This window comes from Venturia canescens, chromosome 9 (genome assembly GCF_019457755.1).
Source record: "Venturia canescens isolate UGA chromosome 9, ASM1945775v1, whole genome shotgun sequence".
Taxonomy (NCBI): domain Eukaryota; kingdom Metazoa; phylum Arthropoda; class Insecta; order Hymenoptera; family Ichneumonidae; genus Venturia; species Venturia canescens.
Window position 1 is genome coordinate 16,752,309 of NC_057429.1, and position 24,869 is coordinate 16,777,177.

General features: G+C 47.8%; 1 protein-coding gene across 2 annotated transcripts in view; it reads left to right on the top strand.

Moving 5' to 3' along the window:
* LOC122416258 (microtubule-associated protein futsch) overlaps positions 1–24,869 on the top strand; it is a 33,138-nt gene that overhangs the window by 4,631 nt on the left and 3,638 nt on the right. Inside the window, exons 3-8 of one of the 2 annotated variants that reach the window (XM_043429020.1) lie at positions 3,797–3,895; positions 3,995–4,167; positions 4,679–4,836; positions 4,950–5,361; positions 5,510–14,939; positions 14,997–24,836. In XM_043429020.1, the coding sequence (XP_043284955.1) occupies positions 3,797–3,895; positions 3,995–4,167; positions 4,679–4,836; positions 4,950–5,361; positions 5,510–14,939; positions 14,997–24,836 (20,112 nt within the window). Of the gene's footprint in view, positions 1–3,796; positions 3,896–3,994; positions 4,168–4,678; positions 4,837–4,949; positions 5,362–5,509; positions 24,837–24,869 lie in introns of both variants that reach the window. The other variant, XM_043429019.1, reaches the window with a different exon arrangement.

Consider the following 24,869-nt stretch of genomic DNA (forward strand, 5'->3'; position numbering starts at 1 on the left):
CGGTCGCTCCTTCTCCTCGAACAATACCGACTTTATGAGCGACGAAAAATATTTACTGATCGCGAGAACACTCATCAAAAAACATTCTGTGCTCGTCATTAATATTCCTCGAACGTTTACCAACTCCTGCTTGATATACCATCGTTCCGGATACACGGTGCGCATACGTCGGACTCGTGATGCTCTGACGATCTTATACTCTATAAATATGACGTGAATTTCAATTCACGAACCGTTATTCAACGACTCGGATCTTTACAACAAAGTCAAATTCTTCCAAACTCGATACAACGCAGTCGAATCTTCTTTTAATTTTTTATTCTTTCAAGTCGTTTTTGCGAAATATTTCTAGCTTCGTTAAGATTCTGTTTTGAGTTTAACGCAAAATATTCTGATACTGAGTTCCGGTTGGTCGGTGCCACGAGAAACTTTGAAACTGTGTGGTTCTCATCTTTAGCAATCGATTGACAAACTGCTGGCGCGTGGCAGAACGGTTTCCGTCCAACATCGAGCCTCCCTCATCTTCATTGACTCGACAAATCACTTTTCCTCAATTTAGAGCATAAGAGCGAACTTTGAGGCTCTAGAATATAATAAAAATCTTTCAATCCTCGAGGCCATTCGTGGGAGCAGCTAAGTTTTAAAACTTCGGTTATCGAGAGTGCTCGTTACTTTTATTCGAAAATAATGTTCTTGAGAGTCGTATAATAAATTTTTATTACAGTTTTCAACTTTCCAGACGCCAGAACAATTCAATCGTCTTTGGGATAAAAAAAGTCCCTTGATCTCTGTAAATTCGTTAATATTATTCGACAATCGTATTTTCGAGTGCTCCCTTATTCCGTGATTGACATTTTGCAGAGCAACCGAATCCTTTTTCGCAGTGTAAATCCCAGGCGTAAAACTTTTCCGATCGGTTCATCGAAGGGAAATGGTAAAAAGTTGAAAATGGAGTTACAGGCTCTCGTGAGAGGAAGAATTTCGATAGGAGGGATGATAAACGTCGAAAAATGGACGAGAGAGAGAGAGAGAGAACGTGAGGACAAATTTGGCATGACGAGTGTCGGAGAGTGGGAGTGACATGTAGTTCTGTACCTAAATTCGGCATGCGCACATCGGTACCTGCTCGAAGCTACATCCCTGCAGTCTCAGAAGTTCGATCAATAACCCATCCACTCACCAGAGGAAAGCGTCGCTAGAGTACTTTCCTCGGAGTGTGATAACGATGAGAGCGAACGAAGATTAAGAAATACGTCTTCAGACTCGAATCTCAATAAATGTTTGATGGCTCGTTCCATCTCATTAGGATCAGAACGATCCTCGACGCGATGAGATCGTTTGACCTTTCCAAATTGTCATTCCATGTCTATTGACACGTCACCTGTTGGAAGAGCTTCAAATTAATGTCAACAAGTTTTTCCGTCCACTTCATCGTTATGCGAAATAAATATTTGCAGTAGGAAAGCTTTGTGAGTAAATTTGGAGCTTCGAAAGCTTTTCCATCCACAAAAATTCATCGAATTTTATCTGTCGGAAGAATTTTTGAAAATATCTTCGATAAATCCGAGTCCGATTCACCGGAGTTTGAAATTTCCTGTCAAAAATCATCGACCTCACGATTTTCAAAAGAAATATTTCCTTTTTAACCGACGAGGCATTCCGAGGAGTCTCGGAGGCGAGTGCATTCTGAGGCATAATTTCAGGGTGATTGTCGCTCATACTTACCAAAATCAGAAGCCCTCCTCGTTTCACTTGAAAGAAGAATCCGCGAGTGATCACGTGACGCTGTATTCCAAACATAGCAAAGCTAATTTTATCATGCTATTCAGCCGTTCCTCTGAGAGTGCGAACTGCTCTCGCTCAACTTCTGACTTTTGGCATCCTCCCCCCTCCACGACTGTTTAAGCCGTTTTTCTATTACGTTTTTGAACCTGACCTCAACTTTGTCTTTTTGAAGTTCACGTCCATTGCTCGCAGTGAACCGAGATGCTAATCTATTCCACCCTCCTGTCCTCGTAAATCTATTGACCAGTCTCACATTTTGAATAATCAATGCGCCATCTCTTTGATAATGCCAAATGTTATGACTGACAAAAGCCCTTAAAATACACCCTCACGCGACTAATGTCGCATCAATATTTAAACAATCTCTGTACGCTCTCAATGGCATTTAATATTTAAACATACGTGCATCCTCCTTAAATATACATCGTCATATATTTTTATAAAATAGGATAGGTCGCTGCTATCGATTCCTTGCAATATGGTTACGTGGTTACTTGGAGGGGCTGCATCAGCATTTCTGTCCTGAACTTTTTGACCTTATTACTAAACAAAGGCCTCTGATAACTCGTGATCAGCAGGTTCCTTCAGCAGAGACAAAGCGGCCGCATAGCATATTTCGTTTCCCTCTGTTGACTTGGAAAAAAAATCAAGAACTTGGAAAAAATCAAGAATTGGACAAACTTTTTCGACAAATTTCACGAGCTTTGATAAATCAGGAATTTTGGATCGTTGAATAAGAAACGAGCGTTTCGTGTATCAGAACATTTTCTGTTAATCTGAAAAGCTGATACGAAAGAAAACGGATCTGGAGTCGCGTGAACAATTGGAAATGGATGAGAAGAGTCAACGGCGAAGGTTTAGTGGGATTTTCAAGTTATTTTTGCATAAATTACTAAAATTGCCGATTTTTATTTTTTAGTTGTGGATCCCCAAAATCTGAAGCGGGTAAACAGTGACAAAAGCAGGGAGCGTATGAAAGCGACTGGTGATCGGGATGTTTCGGATATCAGAAACAGAAAGTGAGGGGTTCGATGAGCATTAAGAAGCGTGACTCACAGCACGGCTTCTCTTGTATCACCTTGAGGGCTTCCGATCAATTGAATGTAGCAGGGAGCAGCGGCATTATGCACTCTGGGGCACCAGTTTAAACGCTCGGAGATGTTCATTTTTTTCTGCCGGCTGAAGAATCGTCGACGAGCATTGATTTACGGAGCTCGAGTTTTCAGGATTTTTTGGAGTTCGGACGGAGAGCGGAAAGTGTGTGAGGCTTCGCTGAGAAAATGCTTCGAGATGTTTTCGTATCTACGCAGGAAATCGGGGGATAATCCCAGGGAAAGAAGAGAAAAATAGCGAAGATACGCCGCTGGTTGGGAAGTGAATTCGATCCAAGCCGTTGATATGGCACCGCATCCGTAACTCGAGATCCTCGGTTACAGTTACGAGAAGGAAATCGGACCAATAGAGAAATTCGATAGCCCTTCGACGTGTAGTTACAGCGTCGCAAGATCGATACTCGTAAAGGGAACTCGTCTATGACAAGCAAATATTAAATCCTTAATAAAAACAGCTCCTGGCTTAAGCCATTACCGGGGCTGTCTTCGTACCGATTGCTGTACAGATCCATTGGGACTTAGCGGCAAACTTAGCGGCCACCACTTAATGCTGCTGAATAGGGTGTCAAGACAGTTCACCTTCTTAACCTTAACCTTACATCATTCAACCCTGAGCCACTCTCATTTTATGAAGCCCGATGAATGCATCTTAGAAGCGAGACCGTGTAGCGTTATGACCCACTGTACTCTGTCTACGTCAATGACGAAGTTATTGTTTTATTGCTCGTCACTTATATTCGCGTATAATCGATTCCAGCTACGAATTTGTTTGGGGGTTCATAGATCCATGGGAGACTGCGCACGGGGGGAAAACTTATTTGCTGAACAGCGCGATTCAATCATTCGCCAATAATCCACTCGGCTCGTTCTCACCTCGAAAAACCATTTGAATTTTTCAGGATTTCTCTCGTGGGACAAGGACAGTTGTCACGTTGATTTAGAAAAGGAATTGCAGGCTCTCGTAGCACAAGCACCCGAAGGCGAAGAGGCCAGAAACGGTAAATACTTGAATGATATTGAAAGCAGAAAAGAGAATGTCAAAGTATAAAACGCAGCTGAATCGCGTTGGTCGATGCATTCGAACGTTTTAATTTTAGGTGAACGTCTTATACAGTACGCGACCGAGAATCTCGTTACGGAAGTTCTGATACACCCTCAAACAAATACCTTATTGCAATGTATGCGAAATCTTCTCGCAAGTTTTACGAAGCATCGGCACATCATTCACGCTGGATATACATTCAGTGGAAATGGTTCCTGGATACTGCAGGTGCGTGCATTCCTCACAAATTTTTCTTGCCTATTCCCAAGCTTTACAACAATATTTTAAAATTTATTCATCATTTTCATCTGTCGAATCGGTACGCGTTCCACGCGATGAAATTATTCAATTTAAACCCGTTTCTTTTTTTATTTTAATGAATTTAATGAATAAGTGTCAAGAGGTGTTAGGACTAGGTGTGGAAAAATGTTCGTACAGATTTCCACGAAAACCCGAAGCTGTGAGTTCGCTTAGTTTCTTTATGGGATTTCAATCCTTTGAATTTTGGTGTATTTTTTGAAGTTCACGTTTCTCATAAAAATAGAGAGAGAGAGAGAAAAAAACATGATACTTTTGAGACGAGTCGATGTTTGGAAGGGAAGCAAAACAAAATCTGATCGAAAAAGTACTACTTTGGTCTTCATTTTACCTCTGTTGGTCTTCAGTTTTCACTTTACCTCTGTTATAGGAAATCTTCCCTTCATGGATTAATCATTCGATATGAACGATCATTTTTTAGGATGGAACCTTCAGTCTAGCAGACTTTCTGGATGCGTTCAGCGAACATGAAGTACAAAGGGTTCTTCGAGCTTACGAAAACAGTGTTACAGTAGACATTAATTGTGCGGGTGTCGGCGAGTGGTCGACTTCGCGACTTTCCAAGGAAGCTTGCACTCGGTAAGAAGCGCTATTTCAATCTTGGCATCGAAGTTTCAACTTTTTCAATTTTTTTTTCAATACAGTTTTATCTCCTTCGTCACTGACCAATGAATGTTTTGTTCGTTTCACAGCTCATGCCGTGTAAGATTAAATCCGGACGATGTGCTCACCGCTGGAGTTCCAGCAATAACAAGTTTCACCAGCTACGTCGGTCAATATCTCGTGTCCCAAACGTTGGATCAACTGATGGAGCCATCGGACGTAGTTGGCAATATTAGGTTCAGTCATCCGACTCTTTACGTCTTCCCCGGTGGTCAGGGCGATGCCGCTCTTTTCGGTATAAACGGCTTCAACATGCTGGTCGATGGAGGCTTCGCGAGAAAAGCCTGTTTTTGGGATTTCGCAAGGCACCTTGATCGCCTCGACGCTGTTTTAATGACGAGGATTAATAACAGCAACGTTGGCGGTATGTCGAGTGTTCTACGTAAAAAGAGGGAGATGCACGTGTATCCACAAATCGGACATTTCTTTTGCAATTTGATTGTGAGTACAAAGCACTTCATTATCTTTATTTTTCTTGTTCATCTATCGATCCAATTGCGTTTGAGTCACACACTTATCCGTACAACATTAATGCAGTTCCGTAGAGAATACAAAGATGACGGAAAACTTTTAATTCTTCGACATACAGGAAAGAAAAAGCTTGAATTCGCCAGACGGTGACAAAGATCTGGACCCACTGATCTTGAACCTCACTGACATCGGTCACGAGATGATGGTCGATCTGAGGCACATCAACCTCCGAGCTCACCCATGCTACAGAGATCCGAACCCAATAAATCTCTACCATAAAGTTGGCCACGGGACTTTGGACATGTACGTTTTGAGCCCCAGTAAAGACAGCCGCGAGGTGAGGGAATTCCTCAGCAAATGGCACGCTTCCGATTCGAAACTGTTCAGCGGTTCATACCGAAAGGACTCGAACAACTTGACTTTTCCCATTCAAAATCTCGCATCGATTTGTGCCCTACTTGTGTGGCAACCTGCGAATCCCGAAGACACCATTACGAGAATTTTATTCCCTGGCAGTACGCCGCAGCACAAAATCTTCGAGGGTATCGAACGCCTCAAACACCTCGAGTTCCTAAAACATCCGGTTTGCACCGCCAAGAGTATTTCTCCATCGACTTCTCTCTTGACGCTCAAGGATAAACCAACGACGAAACAAAAATTAGGCCTCATCGAAGAGTCGAGAAAGGCTTCTGATGCGAAAAAAGAAAGGAGAGAATTGCTCGATTCGAAATTGTCGAAAGCCAGCGACGATTCCGTGGGCAAAGCGACGCCTCAGGGAACGCCCGTTAATCAGCCACCGAAAGTTCAACCACCCAAAATCGATGTCAAGACGAAGAAGGTCATAGAGAACAAAAAAATTGAAACTGAGAGCAAGAAGATTGAGAAGGATTTGAAAGAACACAAAAAAGAGCCCGTCAAAAAGCCCGACGCTGCAAAGACAGAGAAGGATTCGGAGGTTAAAAAAGTCGAAGGATACAAGATAAAGGTCGACAACGAGCGGGCGGCTCTTAGCAAAGAGCCCAAGGCCAAGCCCGAGCCGAAAAAGAAAGAAACGAAGGAATCGAAACCCGCCAAGACCAGCAGGGCCGAGCCTGTGACCAAGGCAGCAATGAGAATAGGAGACAAAAAACAGAAATCTCCGGCAGATAAGAGAGACTCGATGAAGGCGTCACCGACGACTCCCAAGAAGAGCATGAACGGGGCGGCAACAAAGGTCGAACTCTCGAGAGCGACGTCACGGCCTATAACAAAACCATCTGCGAAGACGCTTACGTCGACGATGCCAGCTAAGAGTGCTAAAGATGCGAACAATAGAAAAGTCGTCGAACAGAAAAACATAGAAATCGCATCCGCTGAGAGTGCCGCTGCCCCGGCGAGCGCCAAAGCACCACCGAAGCAAAAGGCCGCCGAGCGTAAGCCGATCGGCCGACGTCCCAAACCAATTAGTCCCATAAAAGCACGTTTGCCGATTAGTCCAACGAAGTCTACCCGAAGTACACCGACGACTTCGGTGAAATCGGACAAGGACGGTATCATCAGAAAAATCAAAGGCGATCGTGGAACCGCGGACTCCTCAACGGTGTCGACGCCTTCCGGTATAGAAATCGATTCCATGACCAAGTTGGCGGATAAGTGTCTGACCGAAAAGTCCGAGGACATGTCCCTCGATTCTATAGAAAGCAAAGTCCTTGCTGATCTCAAAGAAGAACGCGAAGTCGTCGAGGAGATCGAAGCGGTTTTGCAAAAAGCGGAAAGAATCGAAGGGGCCAGGAGAGACGATCACCTCGAAGGAGACGACGACATCACCGCCGAAGCGACTGACAAGAAGGAAGACGACATGACCGAAGACGACGTCACGGCCGAAATTGAGGAAATCCCGAAAAAAGAAAGCTCCCGAAAAACTAGTCACGAGCTGACGGAAGAGGACGAGTACCTGATTATTGAGAAGGAAGAAATTTATATCGAGGATTCGGTGCAGAGCGGTGAAGTCGAAGAAAAGCATGCCCCCGGTGCGGCCGTGGATGATGAAGAAGCGAAAACCAGGCTCGATGCCGTTCCGACCAAAGAGGAAGAGGAGGAAGAAGAGGAGGACGACGAGGGTGGCGAACAGGAAGAAGCCGAAGTTTCCGAGGAAAAAGAAAAAGCAGACATTCCAGAAAAGCAATTAGGCTTGGTCGAAGGAAAGCTCAAGGAAGCGGAGGAACCGGAAAAGCCCGCCAGTTCCGACCAAGTTTTGGAAGAACAGATGAAAAATATAATCGCTTCGACCGCCGAAATGCTCCAGAAGACTGAAGACAAAGACGATTCCGGCAAAAAAGACAGCGAAGACATCACCAAAGAGCCATCCAGCTTGAGTCCCGATAAATTCGACTCGTCGGAAAAGAAAACAACCGACACCGATGTCAAACCAGAAACCGATCAGAAGGATCGTCAGGTACCTGAAAAGTTAGAAGAATCTCACGAGAGAATGTCGACTTTGGAATCCGGCGCGACTACCACGGCGCCAACGTTACCCGAAGACGAGCGGATTCCTCTCGACGAAATAAAGGAAGTCGTAGACGAAAAGTGTCTAGCCGATCAAGAAACTAAACCAGACGGCGAGATCAAAGCTCCAGAACCGCTCGCAGCACAGATTCAACCCGAGGCGAAACCGGACGCAAAAGCCTTCGAAGTTCACCCTCCGCTGCATGGAATCCAGCGGGAAATTGTCAAGACCCCTGACGAGGTCGCTGATTTACCAGTTCACGAAGAAGTCGATCCGACCCTCTACCGTATGGAACACTTCGAGAAGGGCAAAGAAGAAAAGCCCGTGCAACAGCCACCGGCGCCCCAGAAAGAGCTCAAAGAGCCAGAGATCCCAGCAGCCAAAGAGCCAAAAGGTGTTTTCAGCTTCTTCGGCAAGGTCGCTGACAAGTTCGAAAAAGGAATCGACAAGCTCACCGGCAAATCGCGACGGGACTCGGAAAAAGACATCGATGAAAAGTCATCTTCCAAATCCGGTTCTCCCAAAGAAGTCAAGGCTCAAAGTATCGCTTTCCCCGGTAGCGCTACGGCCGAAGAGATCACCGCAGGCCTGACCAAAGTCGCAGAAGCATCCGAACTGCCAGAAACTTTTGAAGAAGGTATCCCCGACCTCACTCAGGTCAAAGTAGCAGCAATAAAGGACACTGCTACCTTCCTCGCTGATGAAATTGCGGACTTGAAGAAAACTAGCCCGCCCCACAAAGAACCGAGTGACTCGAAGGGCGAAACGGCCATGGCCGAGTTAGTTTCCGAAGCTCCACAAGCGTCAGAACCCGTGTTCGAGACGTGTCACGTGAAAGAAAAAATAGATAAAATCACCGCTGATGAACTGGAGGGCGAGGACGACGTCGAAGAAGTCGAAGCTCTACTGGCGGAAGCCTCCAAAAAATTCAAAGACGTTAAGGACAGTCTTCACGACTCGCTCGAGTCGTTGGAAGAAAGACTGGCTGAACAGGAGCTCGCTCGAGCCGAATTGCACGCGATTTCCAAAGATTTTGTTAAAGATACTCTATCCGAGGTTGTCGAAAAACTGGAAGACATGAAGCCCAAAGACTTGGACGAGCTGGTAGAGAAGAAAGAGCACGACGAAGCAGAAGAGGCTCCGGGCGAGGAGGAGGAGGAGGAGGAGGAGGATTTGGACGAAGCCGTAGTGACGAAAGATTTGAAAGGAGCTGTGAGGGACGTGGGCGAGGTTCTCGCCGGATCTGCCGGAATATTGATCGACGACAAGCCCAAAGACGTTATTGAAATCGTGAAAAAAGTTGCTGAGGTTTTGAAAAAAGACGATTTCCTCTCGCACGATGTGCTCTTCGACCCCGATGCTCCCGAAGCGAAAGAGGATGAGAAATCATCTCCGAAGGTGAGCACGGAAGCTGCGATAATCCCGAAAAAAGTGGAGGCCACGGAAGAATTGCCGTCTCAAGAGGAAATTGCAGAGTCCCGAGGAAGCCGACGAGAGTCGATCGTTTCTGCGCAGAAGCCCACTGCCGCCGGTGAATCCCCTAAAGATAGTGCTTCTAAAGCTCCAACCCCGACACCGTCTCCGACGAAAGACGCCGTCCAGGAAAAGATGGAGGCGATGAAAATTTGTGCTGAATTTTTGGACGAAGAGCCGATTTTGCCGAGGCAGAAGAGAAGCGCGGATGAGGATCCGGCGAAGAAAGACGTCGTGGAAGCTGGCATCGAAGCGGTTTGCGTTAAGCAGAAAGTAGATAAACCCACGAGGGTCGAAAGCGAGGCGGACGATGAATCGAAAGAGCAGAGCATCGTATTCGACCGGAAAGTATCGCCCGTTACGGCTGAAGTTGTGATCGTCACGCCCGATTTATCGCCAACATCACCAGCGCTTCCATCAGACAAAATTCACACGGAAGGTGCCCAGGCACAACCGGAAGTGAGCGACGTGTCCCAATTGCTTCCTCATGATATACTAAACGCTTTAAAAAGTAACGAGCCACTCGAACAACTTATCGAACAATTGGTTTACACGAAAAAAGTTAAAATCACTCGAGAAATCGTGGAATTCATAATTATCGTTCGAAAAATCTCACGCTACGACGTCATTCGAATCATCGAACGAATTATCCTTAAGAAAGGCAGTCCGCCTGACAGCGTCGTCACAGACCTCCGCGTATTGACCGATGACGTAATTCCAACTGAGAAACGCGAAGACGTTGAAAACCACATAATCAAGGAATACGTTACGAACAATAAAAAAATAACGATGAAGGTCATCGATGAAATTTCCAATCAAAAGGGCATTACGAGACGAATCCTCGTCACAATCATTATAGAAATAATAATTAAAAAGAATATTCAACGCGAAGGTTTGCTTGATCTTTCAGAAAAGGAACTTTCAGAGCTCGATTTGGATGAACCAGAGGCCGAAGAGCAGGACAAGCTTTCGGAAGCGAGCGAAATCAGCGGCATCGAAGATGAGGCTCAGGATATTGCATCGTCTGACAAATACAGCGCGGTGAGGACCTTCATCGAGAACGAAGTGATTGCAAAAGGAAAGAAAATCACGCCCCAACTCATCGACGATGTTTGCGTCGCGAAACTCGTCCCAAGACGCGTTTTCATTGAAATCATTGAGAAAATAATGGTCGAACGGAAAATTCCACGATCCTCGATGGTCGACATATCCGAAAAGGAAATGTCGGAATTGCTAGCTTCGGAGAAAGAGCACGCTAAATTAGAAGAAGACGAAGACGGCGATGCCGACCAAAGCGGATCGTCGACTCCGGACAGAGGGCAAGAGATCGCTGCGTACATTTCCGACGAGTTCATTGCGAAAAAGAAGAAAATAACGCTCCAGAATTTCAAAGATATCTGCTCCCGGAATGACGTTTCCGTACAAATGCTCTGGAACTTGATTGACAACGTAATTGAAAAACAGAAACTCGACAGGGCAGTCGTCATGGACATTTCCGAGAACGAATTGTCGGATTTACTGACTGTCGAAGAGGAAGAAATGACGAGAGAAGATGCCGCCGAAGTTAGTGCGCCCGCGTCTAACAGAGCCGAAATCGAAAGCAGCATCGTCGAAGAATTCGTGTCCAAAAATCGCAGGATCACGCCGTACATATTCGAGGATATTTGCTTGCGATACAAAGTTCCAAGGCGAATTATCATCGAAATAATAGAAACAATAATCGTCAAAAGGAATCTCCAGAGAAATTCTATCCTCGATATTACGGACACCGAACTCACGGAATTACTCGACGTCGTGGAGGCCCAAGATGAGGAGGAAGCCGAGGGCCTTGCGAAGTCTCCTGCCAAGGGGCAAGAGCCGCAGGACGATGCCGACGAAGATAAATTGGTCGACGGTTTCGTCAGCATATCTTCAAAGGACGACGTCAAGGTCGAAGATGTCTTGAGAAAGAAATCTGTGACGCCCGTCGTCGGAAAAGAGTCTGAAAAAGACGTCGATGATTTCGAAGCTGTGGAGCAAGAATACAAAATCCACGGTTTGTCGCTCACACCGGACAAGGAATTACCGTTGACCAGTCAAATGATCTCAGACGAGAAAATGCTCGACGAAGTGGAGGACGTGGTTCAGGATCACAGCAGCGACGTCGTTGAAGCCAAGGAGAAAATTGTTGGGACCGCGTTGAAGCCAGCTTCTCCGACGAAAGCCGAGGAAAAACCGCTCGACGTGTCCGAGCATTCGGAAGCTCTTGATACCACTGAAAAGTATTTGGTCGAAGCGAAGGAGAAAACGGAATCAGCAGAGGTCTCTAAATCGAAACCAGTTTCGCCGTCCAGTGACACGAAATCTTCGGAATCACCAATTGAAAAAGACGCTCTCGGTGCTTCCGACGAAATCTCCGTGCAAGAATCCGCCGTCACGAGTTCTGCGCCCGGAGGCTTGGAGGGTGAAGCGAAACCCGTACAAAGCGACGTGACTTCACCAAAACCGAGCGAAGTTGCGACGTCGCCGGAGCTTCCGGATAACGATGCGAAGATCGGCACCGCCGCTGTAAGGAAGCCCAGCACAGCTGGACACCAAGAAGAACAGGAAGAGACTCGTCGATCGGAGGAAGAAAGTACAAAGGCTACATCCCGAGCCGGATCTCTGTCTCCCAAGGATGAAAAGTCCTCGAAGGACGATAGCCTCAATGAGGAAACGCCGCTTTCGAGCAGTACGGTCCATCGGATGGTGGTCACAGCGAGCAGTGAGGATGGTGGCCACGAAATGGAAGTCTGTCCAAGCGGAAGCATCACGTTCACGCCCGAGGATTCGCTCAAAAGTTCACCCATCAAAACTACTCCGGATCAAGATTCGTTGCGACTGGACAAAGAGTCGGTGCATTCGGGTATCAGCACTCCTGAGAGGGATAGCATTTCAGATAAATCTGCAACTGTCACGAAAGACGGTGAAAAAATAACGCCCGAAGATAGTCTCGACAAATCGCCTTCCGTAACCCGAGGTTCTCAGGACCTCGAGGACAGTTTGGACAAGTCGGATTTGACGAAGCTGAAAGAAACGAAAGGAGCGGAGCGTCCGAGCGAGGAGCGAGAGGATGCAGCGGTTCGTCACGTTTCTGAGACCATTGACGAAAAATTGGAGGGCGATGCGGACACGAAAGTTACGAATTTGGTTGAATCGACGGATGTCTCTGAGCCAGATAGCGAAAAAGTAACTTCGGAAAAGCCCGATGAGGTTAAAAAGGATTCGGGAAGCCCCGTCAGTGAAAAATCGGTAAAAAGTCACGAAGGATCTCCGACGATTGAGGCAGTCGGTGCAACGGAAACCGGTGCCAGCCAGCTCGAACCATCAAAGCTTCGCGAAGAGGAGCCTGTCGAAAAGACCGATGTTACCGAAAAGCCTCGCAGTTTGGCTAGCGAAATTCAAAGTGCTATCGAACAGAAGACCGGAACTGACGTATCGGGTGTTACGGTTGAGCCAATCGTTCAAACGAAATCCCCAAGTCCAAGCAAAGAGTCCGAATCGGATGAGATACACGACCGGGTAAAGCGATCGAGTGTTTTCGACTCGGAACCAACAGAACTTAAACTCGATACAAAACACGTGGATGAGCCAGAATCGAAACTACCGTCAAAGGGATCGACTCCTCCCACCGGTGATCAACACAAGGACGGTGAAGTTCTCAGAAAATTATCATCCCATGATATTTCGCCATCGGATATCGACAAATCTCGGTCTCCGAGTGTTTCGAGTGACGTCAAACATGCAGTTGATGACCACGAAGAAGACACGATTCCTGAGCTTCCCGAAGTGTCAAAATCTTTAGAGAGTGCTAAGTCCGAAGATAAATTAGTTACTCCAGTAGAGGGTTTACACGACAAGAAACCCGAGGATGCGGTTCATTCAACAGCGTCTAACGGGAAATCTGAGCCTGGTACAGAGTCACTGGAATCAGCGATATCGCCATCCGTTGAAAGCCGGAAAGCCAGTATGGTGGACTCGAAAGTACTGACTGATAAACAGGATGAAATAGTTTCAAAAGACTTGCTTGCTGAAAGTGAAGTGAGTCGAAAGGATTCAATAGCTGAAAAGCACGAGGATTCAATGACTGCTTCCAGATCACCTAGCATCACCACCGAAGCACACGATGAAAGGGAAAAGATTTCACGTTCCAGGTCACCTAGCATTGTAGGGTCTGAGCACGATCAATCGGAAAAGGTTGATTCCGTGTCTTCGATCGTATCTGCAGAGAAGCAAAGTGGAATTGAGGATACTGAGACTTCTAAGCTGTCTACTGTGGTGAGTGAGAAATTAGACGGGAAGAGTCCTATATCGCCGACGATAGCTCACGAGAAGGAAGACGAAAAAGAATCACTGGCTGGTTCCAAATCTCCCAGTATTGCTGGTGAAAAAGACTTAACGGATCGGTCGAGGTCGCCCAGTGTAGTGGCGGAGAAACAAGACGAAAAGGCAGCAATCGATGGCTCGAAATCACCGAGTGTACCTAGCGAAAAGGAGGATGAACGAGAATCGATCGAGCGCTCTAGATCTCCGAGTGTAACGACGGGAAAGCAAGATGAGAAAGAAACGATCGATCGCTCCAAGTCACCTAGTATAGCCGGCGACAAGAAGGATGAAAAAGAATCAGTGGATCGATCCAAGTCACCCAGCATAGCCAGTGAAAAAGGAGACGAAAAGGAGTCGATCGAGCGTTCCAGATCGGCCAGTTTAGTTCCCGAAAAGCAAGACGTAAAGGACTCGGGCGACCGGTCCAAATCTCCTAGCGTCGTGAGTGAAAAGGATGAGAAGGAATCGATCGAACGTTCGCGATCGCCAAGTGTAGCGACGGAAAAGCCAGATGAGAAAGGATCAATCGATCGGTCCAGATCACCGAGCATAGCGGGGGAGAGGCTAGACGAGAAGGTGCCGATCGATGGCTCCAAATCACCGAGTGTAGCCAGTGAGAAAGGAGAGGAAAAAGAATTCACGGACCGATCTAGGTCGCCGAGTGTAGCAGTGGAGAAGCAAGGGGAAAAAGAAACAATCGATCGTTCCAAATCTCCGAGTGTAACTAGTGAAAAAGAAGAGGCAAAAGAATCAATGGAACGTTCGAGATCGACTAGTTTGGCTTCCGAAAGACACGATGAAAAGGAACCTGAAGACCGCTCAAGATCGCCGAGTATGGCAGCAGAAAAAGCTGATGCGAAAGAAGCAATCGACCGATCCAAGTCGCCCAGCGTAGCCAGTGAAAAAGATGAGAAAGAGCCGGTTGACCATTCTAGAACTGCCAGTGTGGCGACGGAAAAACACGACGAAAAGGAGAGACCCGATGGCTCAAAGTCACCGAGTATAGCCAGTGAGACAGGAGAGACCAAAGAATCCGTTGATCGTTCCAGGTCGCCCAGTGTAGCACCGGAAAAACAGGATGAGAAAGAAACAATTGATCGATCCAAATCACCAAGTTTAGCCAGCGAAAAAGAAGATGAAAAGGCACCAATTGATCGCTCCAGATCTCCGAGTGTAACGACTGAAAAACAAGAAGAGAAAGAAACAATCGATCGCTCCAAGTCTCCCAGTGTGGCCAGTGAAAAAGTTGAGTTGGAACAAACGATCGATCGCTCCAAGTCTCCCAGTGTGGCCAGTGAAAAAGCTGAGTTGGAACAACCAATCGATCACTCCAAATCACCCAGTGTGGCCAGTGAAAAAGCTGAAACAGAACAAACGATCGATCGCTCCAAGTCTCCCAGTGTGGCCAGTGAAAAGGCTGAAACAGAACAAACGATCGATCGCTCCAAGTCTCCCAGTATAGCCAGTGAAAAAGCTGAATTGGAACAAACGATCGAGCGCTCCAAGTCTCCCAGTGTAGCAAGTGAAAAGGCTGAAACAGAACAAACGATCGATCGCTCCAAGTCTCCCAGTGTGGCCAGTGAAAAAGCTGAATTGGAACAAACGATCGAGCGTTCCAAGTCTCCCAGTGTGGCCAGTGAAAAAGCTGAATTGGAACAAACGATCGAGCGCTCCAAGTCTCCCAGTGTAGCAAGTGAAAAGGCTGAAACAGAACAAACGATCGATCGCTCCAAGTCTCCCAGTGTGGCCAGTGAAAAAGCTGAATTGGAACAAACGATCGAGCGCTCCAAGTCTCCCAGTTTAGCAAGTGAAAAGGCTGAAACAGAACAAACGATCGATCGCTCCAAGTCTCCCAGTGTGGCCAGTGAAAAAGGTGAAATAGAACAAACGATCGACCGCTCCAGATCGTCCAGTGTGGCGACTGAAAAGCAAGTTCTCAAAGATGCAGTCGATCAGCCCAAATCACCGAGCGCTGCAAGTGAGAAAGATGAAAAAGAGATGATGGAACGCTCCAGATCCACAAGTTTGGTCCCTGAAAAACAAGATGAAAAAGAGCCCATCGATCGCTCGAAATCTCCCAGTGTTGCTGGTGATAAAGATTATGAAAAAGAATCGATTGACCGTTCTAGATCTCCCAGTGTGATAACGGAAACACCACACGTAAAAGAAGCAACGGATGGCTCCAAGTCACCAAGCGTAGCGAGCGAAAAAGATGAAAAAGAAATGATGGACCGTTCTAGATCAGCCACTTTGGCTCCTGAAAAACAGGATGATAAAAAATCCGTCGATGGCTCCAAGTCGCCCAGCGTCGCAAGTGAAAAAGATGAAAAAGAAACGACGGTCCGTTCTAGATCAGCCAGTTTGGCTCCTGAAAAACAGGATGATAAAAAATCCGTCGATGGCTCCAGGTCGCCCAGCGTGGCAAGTGAAAAAGATGAAAAAGACTTGATGGAACGTTCTAGATCAGCAAGCTTAGTTCCTGAGAAACCGGATCTCAAGGAATCCGCGGATGGCTCGAAATCGCCCAGTGTAGCTGGCGATAAAGAAGATGAAAAGGAGTCGATCGACCGTTCAAGATCTCCGAGTGTAATAACGGAAAAGCAACACGAGACGAAAACATCGGATCACTCGAAGTCTCCCAGTGTAGCTGGCGATAAAGAAGATGAAAAGGAGTCGATTGACCGCTCGAGATCTCCGAGTGTAGCAACCGAAAAGGAACATGAAAAAGACAAAATGGATCGCTCGAAGTCACCGAGCGTGGCAAGTGAAAAAGACGAGAAAGAATCAATGGAACGCTCGAGATCTGCAAGTCTAGTTCCTGAGAGAAAAGACGAAAAAGAGTCCACCGATCGGTCTCGATCACCCAGTGTAGTGGGGGAGAAACAAGATGAAAAGGCTGAAACCGACCGCTCCAAGTCACCGAGTGTAGCTAGTGAAAAAGAGGATGAACGAGTGTCGATCGACCGCTCAAGATCGCCGAGTGTAGCGACGGAAAAACCAGATGAAAAAGAAGCAATCGAACGCTCCAAGTCGCCGAGTGTAACCAGTGAGAAAAAGGATGAGAAAGAATCTATCGATCGATCCAAGTCACCCAGCATAGCCAGTGAAAAGGCAGATGAAAAAGAGCCCACCGAGCGTTCAAGATCAGCCAGCCTGGTTCCTGAAAAACAAGACGAAAAGGATTCGATCGACCGCTCCAAGTCACCCAGTGTAGCCGGCGAGAAAGACGATGAAAAAGCATCACTGGATCGTTCCAAATCGCCATCGGCAGCGATCGAAAAACAAGACGAGAAGGATTCGATCGACCGTTCAAGAACAGCCAGCCTGGTTCCTGAAAAACAAGAGGAAATCCTTTCGATCGACCGTTCCAAGTCACCTAGTGTAGCCAGCGAGAAAGACGATGAAAAGCCATCACTGGATCGCTCCAGATCACCATCGGCAGCGATCGAAAAACAAGATGGCAAAGAAGCAGTCGATCGTTCCAAGTCGCCCAGTGTAGCCAGTGACAAAGATGAGAAAGAGTCAGTACAACGCTCTAGATCTGCAAGCCTAGCTCCTGAAAAACCGGACGAAAAAGAATCCACCGATCGGTCCAGATCACCTAGCGTACAGGGGGAGAAGCAAGATGAGAAGGCCTCAATTGAACGCTCGAAATCACCAAGCGTTGCTAGTGAAAAGGACGAAGGAGAAGCGATCGACCGCTCTAGATCTTCGAGTGTGACGACCGGAAAGCAAGATGAGAAAGAAACGATCGATCGCTCCAAGTCACCTAGTATAGCCGGCGACAAGAAGGATGAAAAAGAATCAGTGGATCGATCCAAGTCGCCCAGCATAGCCAGTGAAAAAGGAGACGAAAAGGAATCGATCGAGCGTTCCAGATCGGCCAGTTTAGTTCCCGAAAAGCAAGACGTAAAGGACTCGGGCGACCGGTCCAAATCTCCTAGCGTCGTGAGTGAAAAGGATGAGAAGGAATCGATCGAACGTTCGCGATCGCCAAGTGTAGCGACGGAAAAGCCAGATGAGAAAGGATCAATCGATCGGTCCAGATCACCGAGCATAGCGGGGGAGAGGCTAGACGAGAAGGCGCCGATCGATGGCTCGAAATCACCGAGTGTAGCCAGTGAGAAAGGAGAGGAAAAAGAATCCACGGACCGATCTAGGTCGCCGAGTGTAGCAGTGGAGAAGCAAGGGGAAAAAGAAACAATCGATCGTTCCAAATCTCCGAGTGTAACTAGTGAAAAAGAAGAGGCAAAAGAATCAATGGAACGTTCGAGATCGACTAGTTTGGCTTCCGAAAGACACGATGAAAAGGAACCTGAAGACCGCTCAAGATCGCCGAGTATGACAGCAGAAAAAGCTGATGCTAAAGAAGCAATCGACCGATCCAAGTCGCCCAGCGTAGCCAGTGAAAAAGATGAGAAAGAGCCGGTTGACCGTTCTAGATCCGCCAGTGTGGCGACGGAAAAGCACGATGAAAAGGAGAGACCCGACGGTTCAAAGTCACCGAGTATAGCCAGTGAGAAAGGAGAGGAAAAAGAACCCATCGACCGTTCCAGGTCGCCGAGTGTAGCAGTGGAGAAGCAAGGGGAAAAAGAACCAATCGATCGTTCCAAATCCCCGAGTGTGACCAGCGAGAAAGGAGATGAAAAAGAAACAGTCGATCGTTCTCGATCGGCCAGCATAGCGACGGAGAAACAAGATACGAAGGAATCAATCGATCGCTCCAAGTCGCCCAGTATAGCAAGTGAAAAGGATGAAAAAGAACCGATCGACCGCTCCAGATCTCCCAGTGTAGCAGCGGACAAGAAAGACGAAAAAGAACCAGCCGACCGCTCCGGATCCGTCAGTCCAGCACTCGAAAAACAAGTCGAAATAGAACCGATCGACCAGTCGAGGTCGCCCAGCATAGCACCTGAAAAGCAGGACGAAAAAGGATCCAGCGATCGTTCAAAGTCGCCCAGTGTAGCCAGTGAAAAGGGCGAAGAAAAGGAAATTATCGACCGCTCCAGATCAGCCAGCCTAGCGCTCGAGAAACCGGATGAATTGCAACCCATCGCTAGCTCCAAGTCTCCAAGTTTAGCCAGTGAAAAAGGAGAAGAAAAGGAAATTATCGACCGTTCCAGATCAGCCAGCCTAGCGCCCGAGAAACCAGGTGAATTGCAACCCGCCATCGATACGTCCAAGTCTCCCAGTGTAGCCGGTGACGTAGCAGACGAAAAAGAATCCGTTGGACGTTCAAGGTCGCCCAGTATCGTTGTTGATAAACCAGATGGAAAAGAAGAACGACCCGCTGGATCTAAATCGCCAAGTACCTCCCCTGCAAAAGAAGATACCAAGGAACCCCTTGGCCGTTCTAGATCTTCCAGTATAGCTGACGATAAGCCAAGTGAAAAAGCGTCCGTCGATCATTCTAGATCTCCTAGTATAGCTGCTGAGAAGCCAGAAGAAAAACCGTTCGATGTATCAACGTCACCCAGTACAGGTGTTGAAAAACCAGCTGAAAAGGAAACAATCGATGGTTCCAAATCACCAAGTCCTGCAAGTGACAAACAAGAAAAAACGGAAGTGACAGACCGATCCAGGTCGCCCAGTATAGCTGGTGAAAAACAGGATGAAAAGGAGTCTTCCGAGCGTTCTAGAACAGCGAGTATAGTCCCTGAACAGCCAGAATCCATTGATCGATCCAAGTCTCCCAGTATAGCCGGTGAGAAACCAGACGAATTGGAACTGTCCGATCGGTTAAGATCGCCAAGTATAACAGGCTCGAAGCAAGAGATAGCGGAATCAGCGGACCGTTCCAAATCGCCCAGCATAGCTGGAGACAAACGGGAAGGAGATGAGATCCCTCGCTCCAGATCGTCGAGTGTAGCTTCCGGAAAGCCAGACGCAAAGGATTCGATCGACGGCTCGAAGTCGCCGAGCATAGCTGGTGAAAAACACGACGAAAAGGAATCGTTCGAGCGCTCCAGGTCGACGAGTGTAGTGAGTGCGCGACTAGAGGAAAAAGAATCGATCGATCATTCCCGATCAGCTAGCATAGCTGGAGAAAAACAGGAAGAAATAGAGTCGATTGGTCGCTCAAGATCGGCGAGCGTGGCCGTAGGAAAACCGGATGACAAGGAAGCGATTGCTCGCTCCAGGTCAGCCAGCATAGCCTTCGGACACGAGGAGCAAGAATTGACGGATCGCTCAAGATCGGGCAGTATAGCTGGGGAAAAGAAGATACTTGATCGTTCCAGATCGAGCAGCGTAGTCGTCGAAAAGCAAGAAGAAGAGGAATTGCTCGATCGCTCGAGATCGGGAAGCGTTGCCGTGGAAACGAAGGATGAAAAGGAGTCCGAAGCCAAAGAATCGATCACTGAAGGAAGCATCACCGGTGAGAAGACCAGCGAAAAAACGTCAGCAGATGCTTCGAGGTCAGCGAGCCTCAGTCCTCAAGAACAAATCGGTACAGAGCCGGCGGACCGTTCCAGGTCATCGAGCACCGTTGGAGTCGCGCCCAAAGAAACCGAGTCGACGGTCCACTCGAGATCACCGAGTATTGCCGATGGGAAAAAAGATGCTGAGCAGCTGATCGAGCACTCCAGGTCGCCCAGCCTTGTTTCTACCATTCTGGATAAAGTTGACTCGATACTTCGTCCCGAATCACTGGCCGCTGTTGATGGTAAACAGGGAGAAAAGGACTCGCCCGCATCATCCAAAACAGTCGACTCTGAAGAGCCAACCGAGCTGGTCGGTGGTGAAAAGTCTCCGAAAGATGCTGCCGAGGCAGTATCTCCATCGCCGAGTGTCACCAGTGAACAGCAGGACACGAACGAGTCAGTGTATGGCTCCAGATCACCAAGCATTGCCAGTCGCAAGCTTAGTTCGTCGCACGTAATTACGAACGAGAAGATTGACAAAGCCGACGAACCAATCGATCTCTCATCAGCATCCCTCGAAGGCAAAATGAACGGCGTGGATGCCTGCAAGCGCCCGAGCATCGTCGACGATAAATGCCTCGACAGCCGGAAAGAATCCGTAGCCAGCATCGTGACAGCTCAGGATAGCAAACTCGACGCGAGCGATGCGGTCCAGGCGATGCAGAAACTAGCAGAAACTATCGCTGACAAGTCACTGGCGACATGCGACATAAAAGACGTCGAAACGCCACGTGACGATGGAACACGATCTCACAGCTTATCCGAAGCCGGTGAAAAATCACCGAAAAGTCGTTCACCGACGGCGAGCTTAATTGACGACGAAGTACCTGGGGTTTTGAAACCAAGTGACCAAGCAACGATCGCGAAAGAAGATGCCTCGAGAAAGTCTAGTATCGCCGACATCTCCCTCGACAAATTAGATCCGTTGCCAAGTGATTCTAAAAAGTTTTGTACCACCGAATTAGAGGGTGCACAAAAACGAGGCAGTGTGGAAATTCCTAAAGACATTGCTGGACGATTCGCAGAAGATTACCACACTACATCCGACAAAATAAACGAGATCAAAACTTACATCGTTAATAAATATATTGATAAAAAGGAACGGATTAGTCCTCAGACAGTAGAAGATATTGTATCCCTCTATTCGATATCGAGACATATTATCTTGGAGCTCATCGAAGCTATTATTATAGAAAAGAATGTGCCTAGGGACGTTATTGTGAGTTTCCCTAAAAACGATGAAACTGAAGTTTCTCCTATTGTGTTTGAAGACGATCATGTCGACGTGATCGATATACCCACGGCGAAGCAACAAGAAATCGAAAATCGTATTTACCAAGAATTTGTTACGAAAAGAAGTAAAATTACTTCACTAGTTATCAATGAATTAGCAGCTGTGACCTTCATTTCGAGACACATTATTATAATGATTATCCAGAAAATGGTTCGTGACGAAAAGGGCCTGACGCCGGACATGCTTGAAGATGGAATCCTCGACGAGTCCACGACCGAATACGTACAATCAGAAGCCGCGCGTGAGCAGGGTCACGAGTCGAGCGCGCCTCGTGACGAACGAATCGAGAGCGATCTTCGATCCGAAAGTACCGACGTTTTGTCCCACTCGGAAGCGATCGTCGAGGATCAAGCTAAGATTCCTGACTCAAAGTGGATGGAGGTCGAGACTTATGTTATGGAGGAATGCGTTAAGAAGAGAATTAAGATAAACTTATTAGTTTTCGAACAGATTATTATGAGGACGGGTGTTCCGAGGTCTGTGTTGTTGAGTGTTATTGATAAAATAATTCTAAGTGGAAAAATACCGCGTACCGAAATGCTCGACGATGCTATTTACGACGAAGTTGAGACAGTTTCAGACAGAGGGTCCGCGAGCGAGGAAAAGGCTTTCAGAGAAGCGACGATCAGCAAGGATCGGGTGACCGAGCTCTCCGGAAAGTCAACTCCGGACCCAAGGTCCTCCGGTTATTCGACTCCTGAGGTCCGGCACTACGACGATAAATTCGGTAAAAGTATGGCGTACTCGCACGACTATGAAAGCCCCTTCCACAAGGCGTTCGTGGGCGGTATGACGGAGATTAGAACGACCCACATAACAACGCTCTCAGGAAAGTCGACTCCGGACTACACCGCACGGGGCGAAACACCAGAAGAATCCTTGTCGGAGAGCATCAGCCAAGCGAAGTTCGACGAGAAGTTCGAGGGCGTCGAATCCTCTGAAAAATCCACTTCGGCGGTTCTCACGACGGAGGCGGCTGCAACGACGTTCACGACGACGGTGCACACGGTTACGGAACCGATAAAAACTTCTCATTTGAAAGATGATATGGTCACACGGGAAACAGCCTCTGTCGAAGGTGAAGCAGCGAAGAAAGATGCGGCTGCGTCTAAAGGGGATCGTAGCGCCGGATCCGACGAGGGCGAACCTGAGGTAGTGAAAAAAATCATAACGAGAGAAATCATCGAAGAAACAGGACCAGTGACTGAGATAACGATACATAAGAGAGAGATTGTAGAAGAGCTGCCGGAAGCAGGCATAAAAACGATCGAATCCTCGTCAACCGATCACGATGGTGACGGTGGCGAGGTGCACAAAATTTCACGGATCGTTCGTGAGACTTCTTCACCCGAGACGATCGAAATTGTGACGGTTAAAACGATCGAAACTATCGTCACTGACGACACGTCGCCGGAAACGATAAAGTCGAAATTGGGCTCTCTCGATGGCACGCAAGATCTTTCGGTCACAGAACACACGGTGGGCGATGTCAAAACTGTAACGACCACTGTGACGATGACCAGCGAGCCTCAGACTGTGGAAGAAATCGTTGAAAAGTCTGGATCTAAATCAGTGGAGAAAATTGAAGACGAGTCGCACACGACTACGCAGATCATCAGCAAGGTCACGTACTCGGCGCCACTGGACAGCCAACAAACCGAAAAACTCATACAAGATCTCAAGGAGGCTGCAACGTCGTCGCCGACCACGACGACATCATCGGTCAGTCAATCCAGGACCGTCGAAGATTCGTCCGAACGCGTGGAAAAATCCAAGTCCGTGAGCCAGACGATCTCCGAAAGAATAGGAATCGAGAAACTGGACCATCCCGTGTCACCGGTTATCAAAGATCTCATCTCGGGCCAGAGAAGCTTCACAGGGCGAACCTCGCCCGACGTCGCTCCAGCCAAAGAGGCTCAGCAAGGTGGTTCGACCTTGCCCTCAGCTCCGGATGTACCCGGCTCGCCTTTCTCCAGAGACAGCGGTTTGGCACATGCCCAGTTGTCCGGAAGGTCGACCCCGGACAAACGGGGGGCCAGTCGGTCCCGTACCGCGACACCTGAAGGCATGCGCTCGAATGAAGTTATCAGAACGACCATCACGACCACCCGGACGATGTCCGATGAAGGTGACATTATAACAACCACCATGGAGATCACCGAAACGACTAATGAGAAAGGAGAAACTATCATATTGGCGGAAAAAACTGACGTCAAAGTCGAAGACAGAATAATTCCTGGCGACATGAGCAAGAGCACGCTTGCCAGCGGCTTCGAAGCCCTGAAGGCTCCGGTCGACTCAACCGGCGAGGCAGACGTCGATCAAGTCAGTCCTCGAAGCGATCACAGCAGCGTGCAGAGCAGAGCAGGTACTCACATCTGGGGCAGCAGCGAAGAACGATACACTTATTCGGATGACGACGTACCCGGGTCGCCGCTCTCGACTACTTCTCAAGTCGGTTATTCTCCTCAGTCGACCTATGCGTTGGACGATCACACCTTCGACAAGGATCCCTCGCGAAAGAGCATGGAATTCTCCGTGGCAGATATGAGCGCCAGTTTCTACGGCGAGTTGCCGGATTTACCTCCTAGAGTTACAACAATCAAAACCACCCACCTGGACGGCAGCGGTACCGAGGCTGGAGGAACTTCCGAACCAATTGAAAGTGACTTTTCTTTCAAGAAGTTTACAGTTGCGAAGGAATTCGCTGGCGTTTCCCGAGATGCGAAATCAGAAGGTAAGAAGTACATCGATGACGCTGATCTTGATTTCGAGAAGGCCTTGACAGAGCACAAGGAATCAAAGTCGGAGAAGGAAATCAGCGGCGTCGTTGGATCGAGCTCTTCGCATGGAAGCTCGTCACAGCCACAGAGCGGAGACAAAAAACCAGAGCCCAAGTCTGATTCGAAGAAAGATCCCTTGGCCGGATGGGATTCTCCTCTGGGACTGCCGTCACCCAAACCACCGAGGAAGTTCAATTTGAGAACAGTCGCGAGACCTACGAACAACGTTGTCGATGAATCGCCGGATTCTATCAACTTCGATCCCATTAACGACTGGGGTGAACCACTCCGATTACCCTCCCCCGCGCCAGTCGTCGACGAAGGCTCCAACAAAGGAGCGCCCTCCACTCCCAAAAAAGAACGCAAGCAGCCGAAGAAAATTCTTTCCGAAAATATTAAAAATAGAAAACGCTCCGAGAGCCCCGCGAAAAACGAGAAGAAAGCGAAAGACGCGAAAGCCAAAATCCAACCGGTTTACATGGACCTCACGTATGTTCCTCATCATGGTAACTCCTATTATACATCGGTCGAATTTTTCAAAAGAGTTCGAGCAAGATACTACGTCTTTAGCGGCACGGAACCCAGTCGGGAGGTCTACGATGCGCTCCTCGACGCTAAAAAGACGTGGGAAGATAAGGACCTAGGTAAGTTCGATATCCTTTCGATGTCTTTGTGCA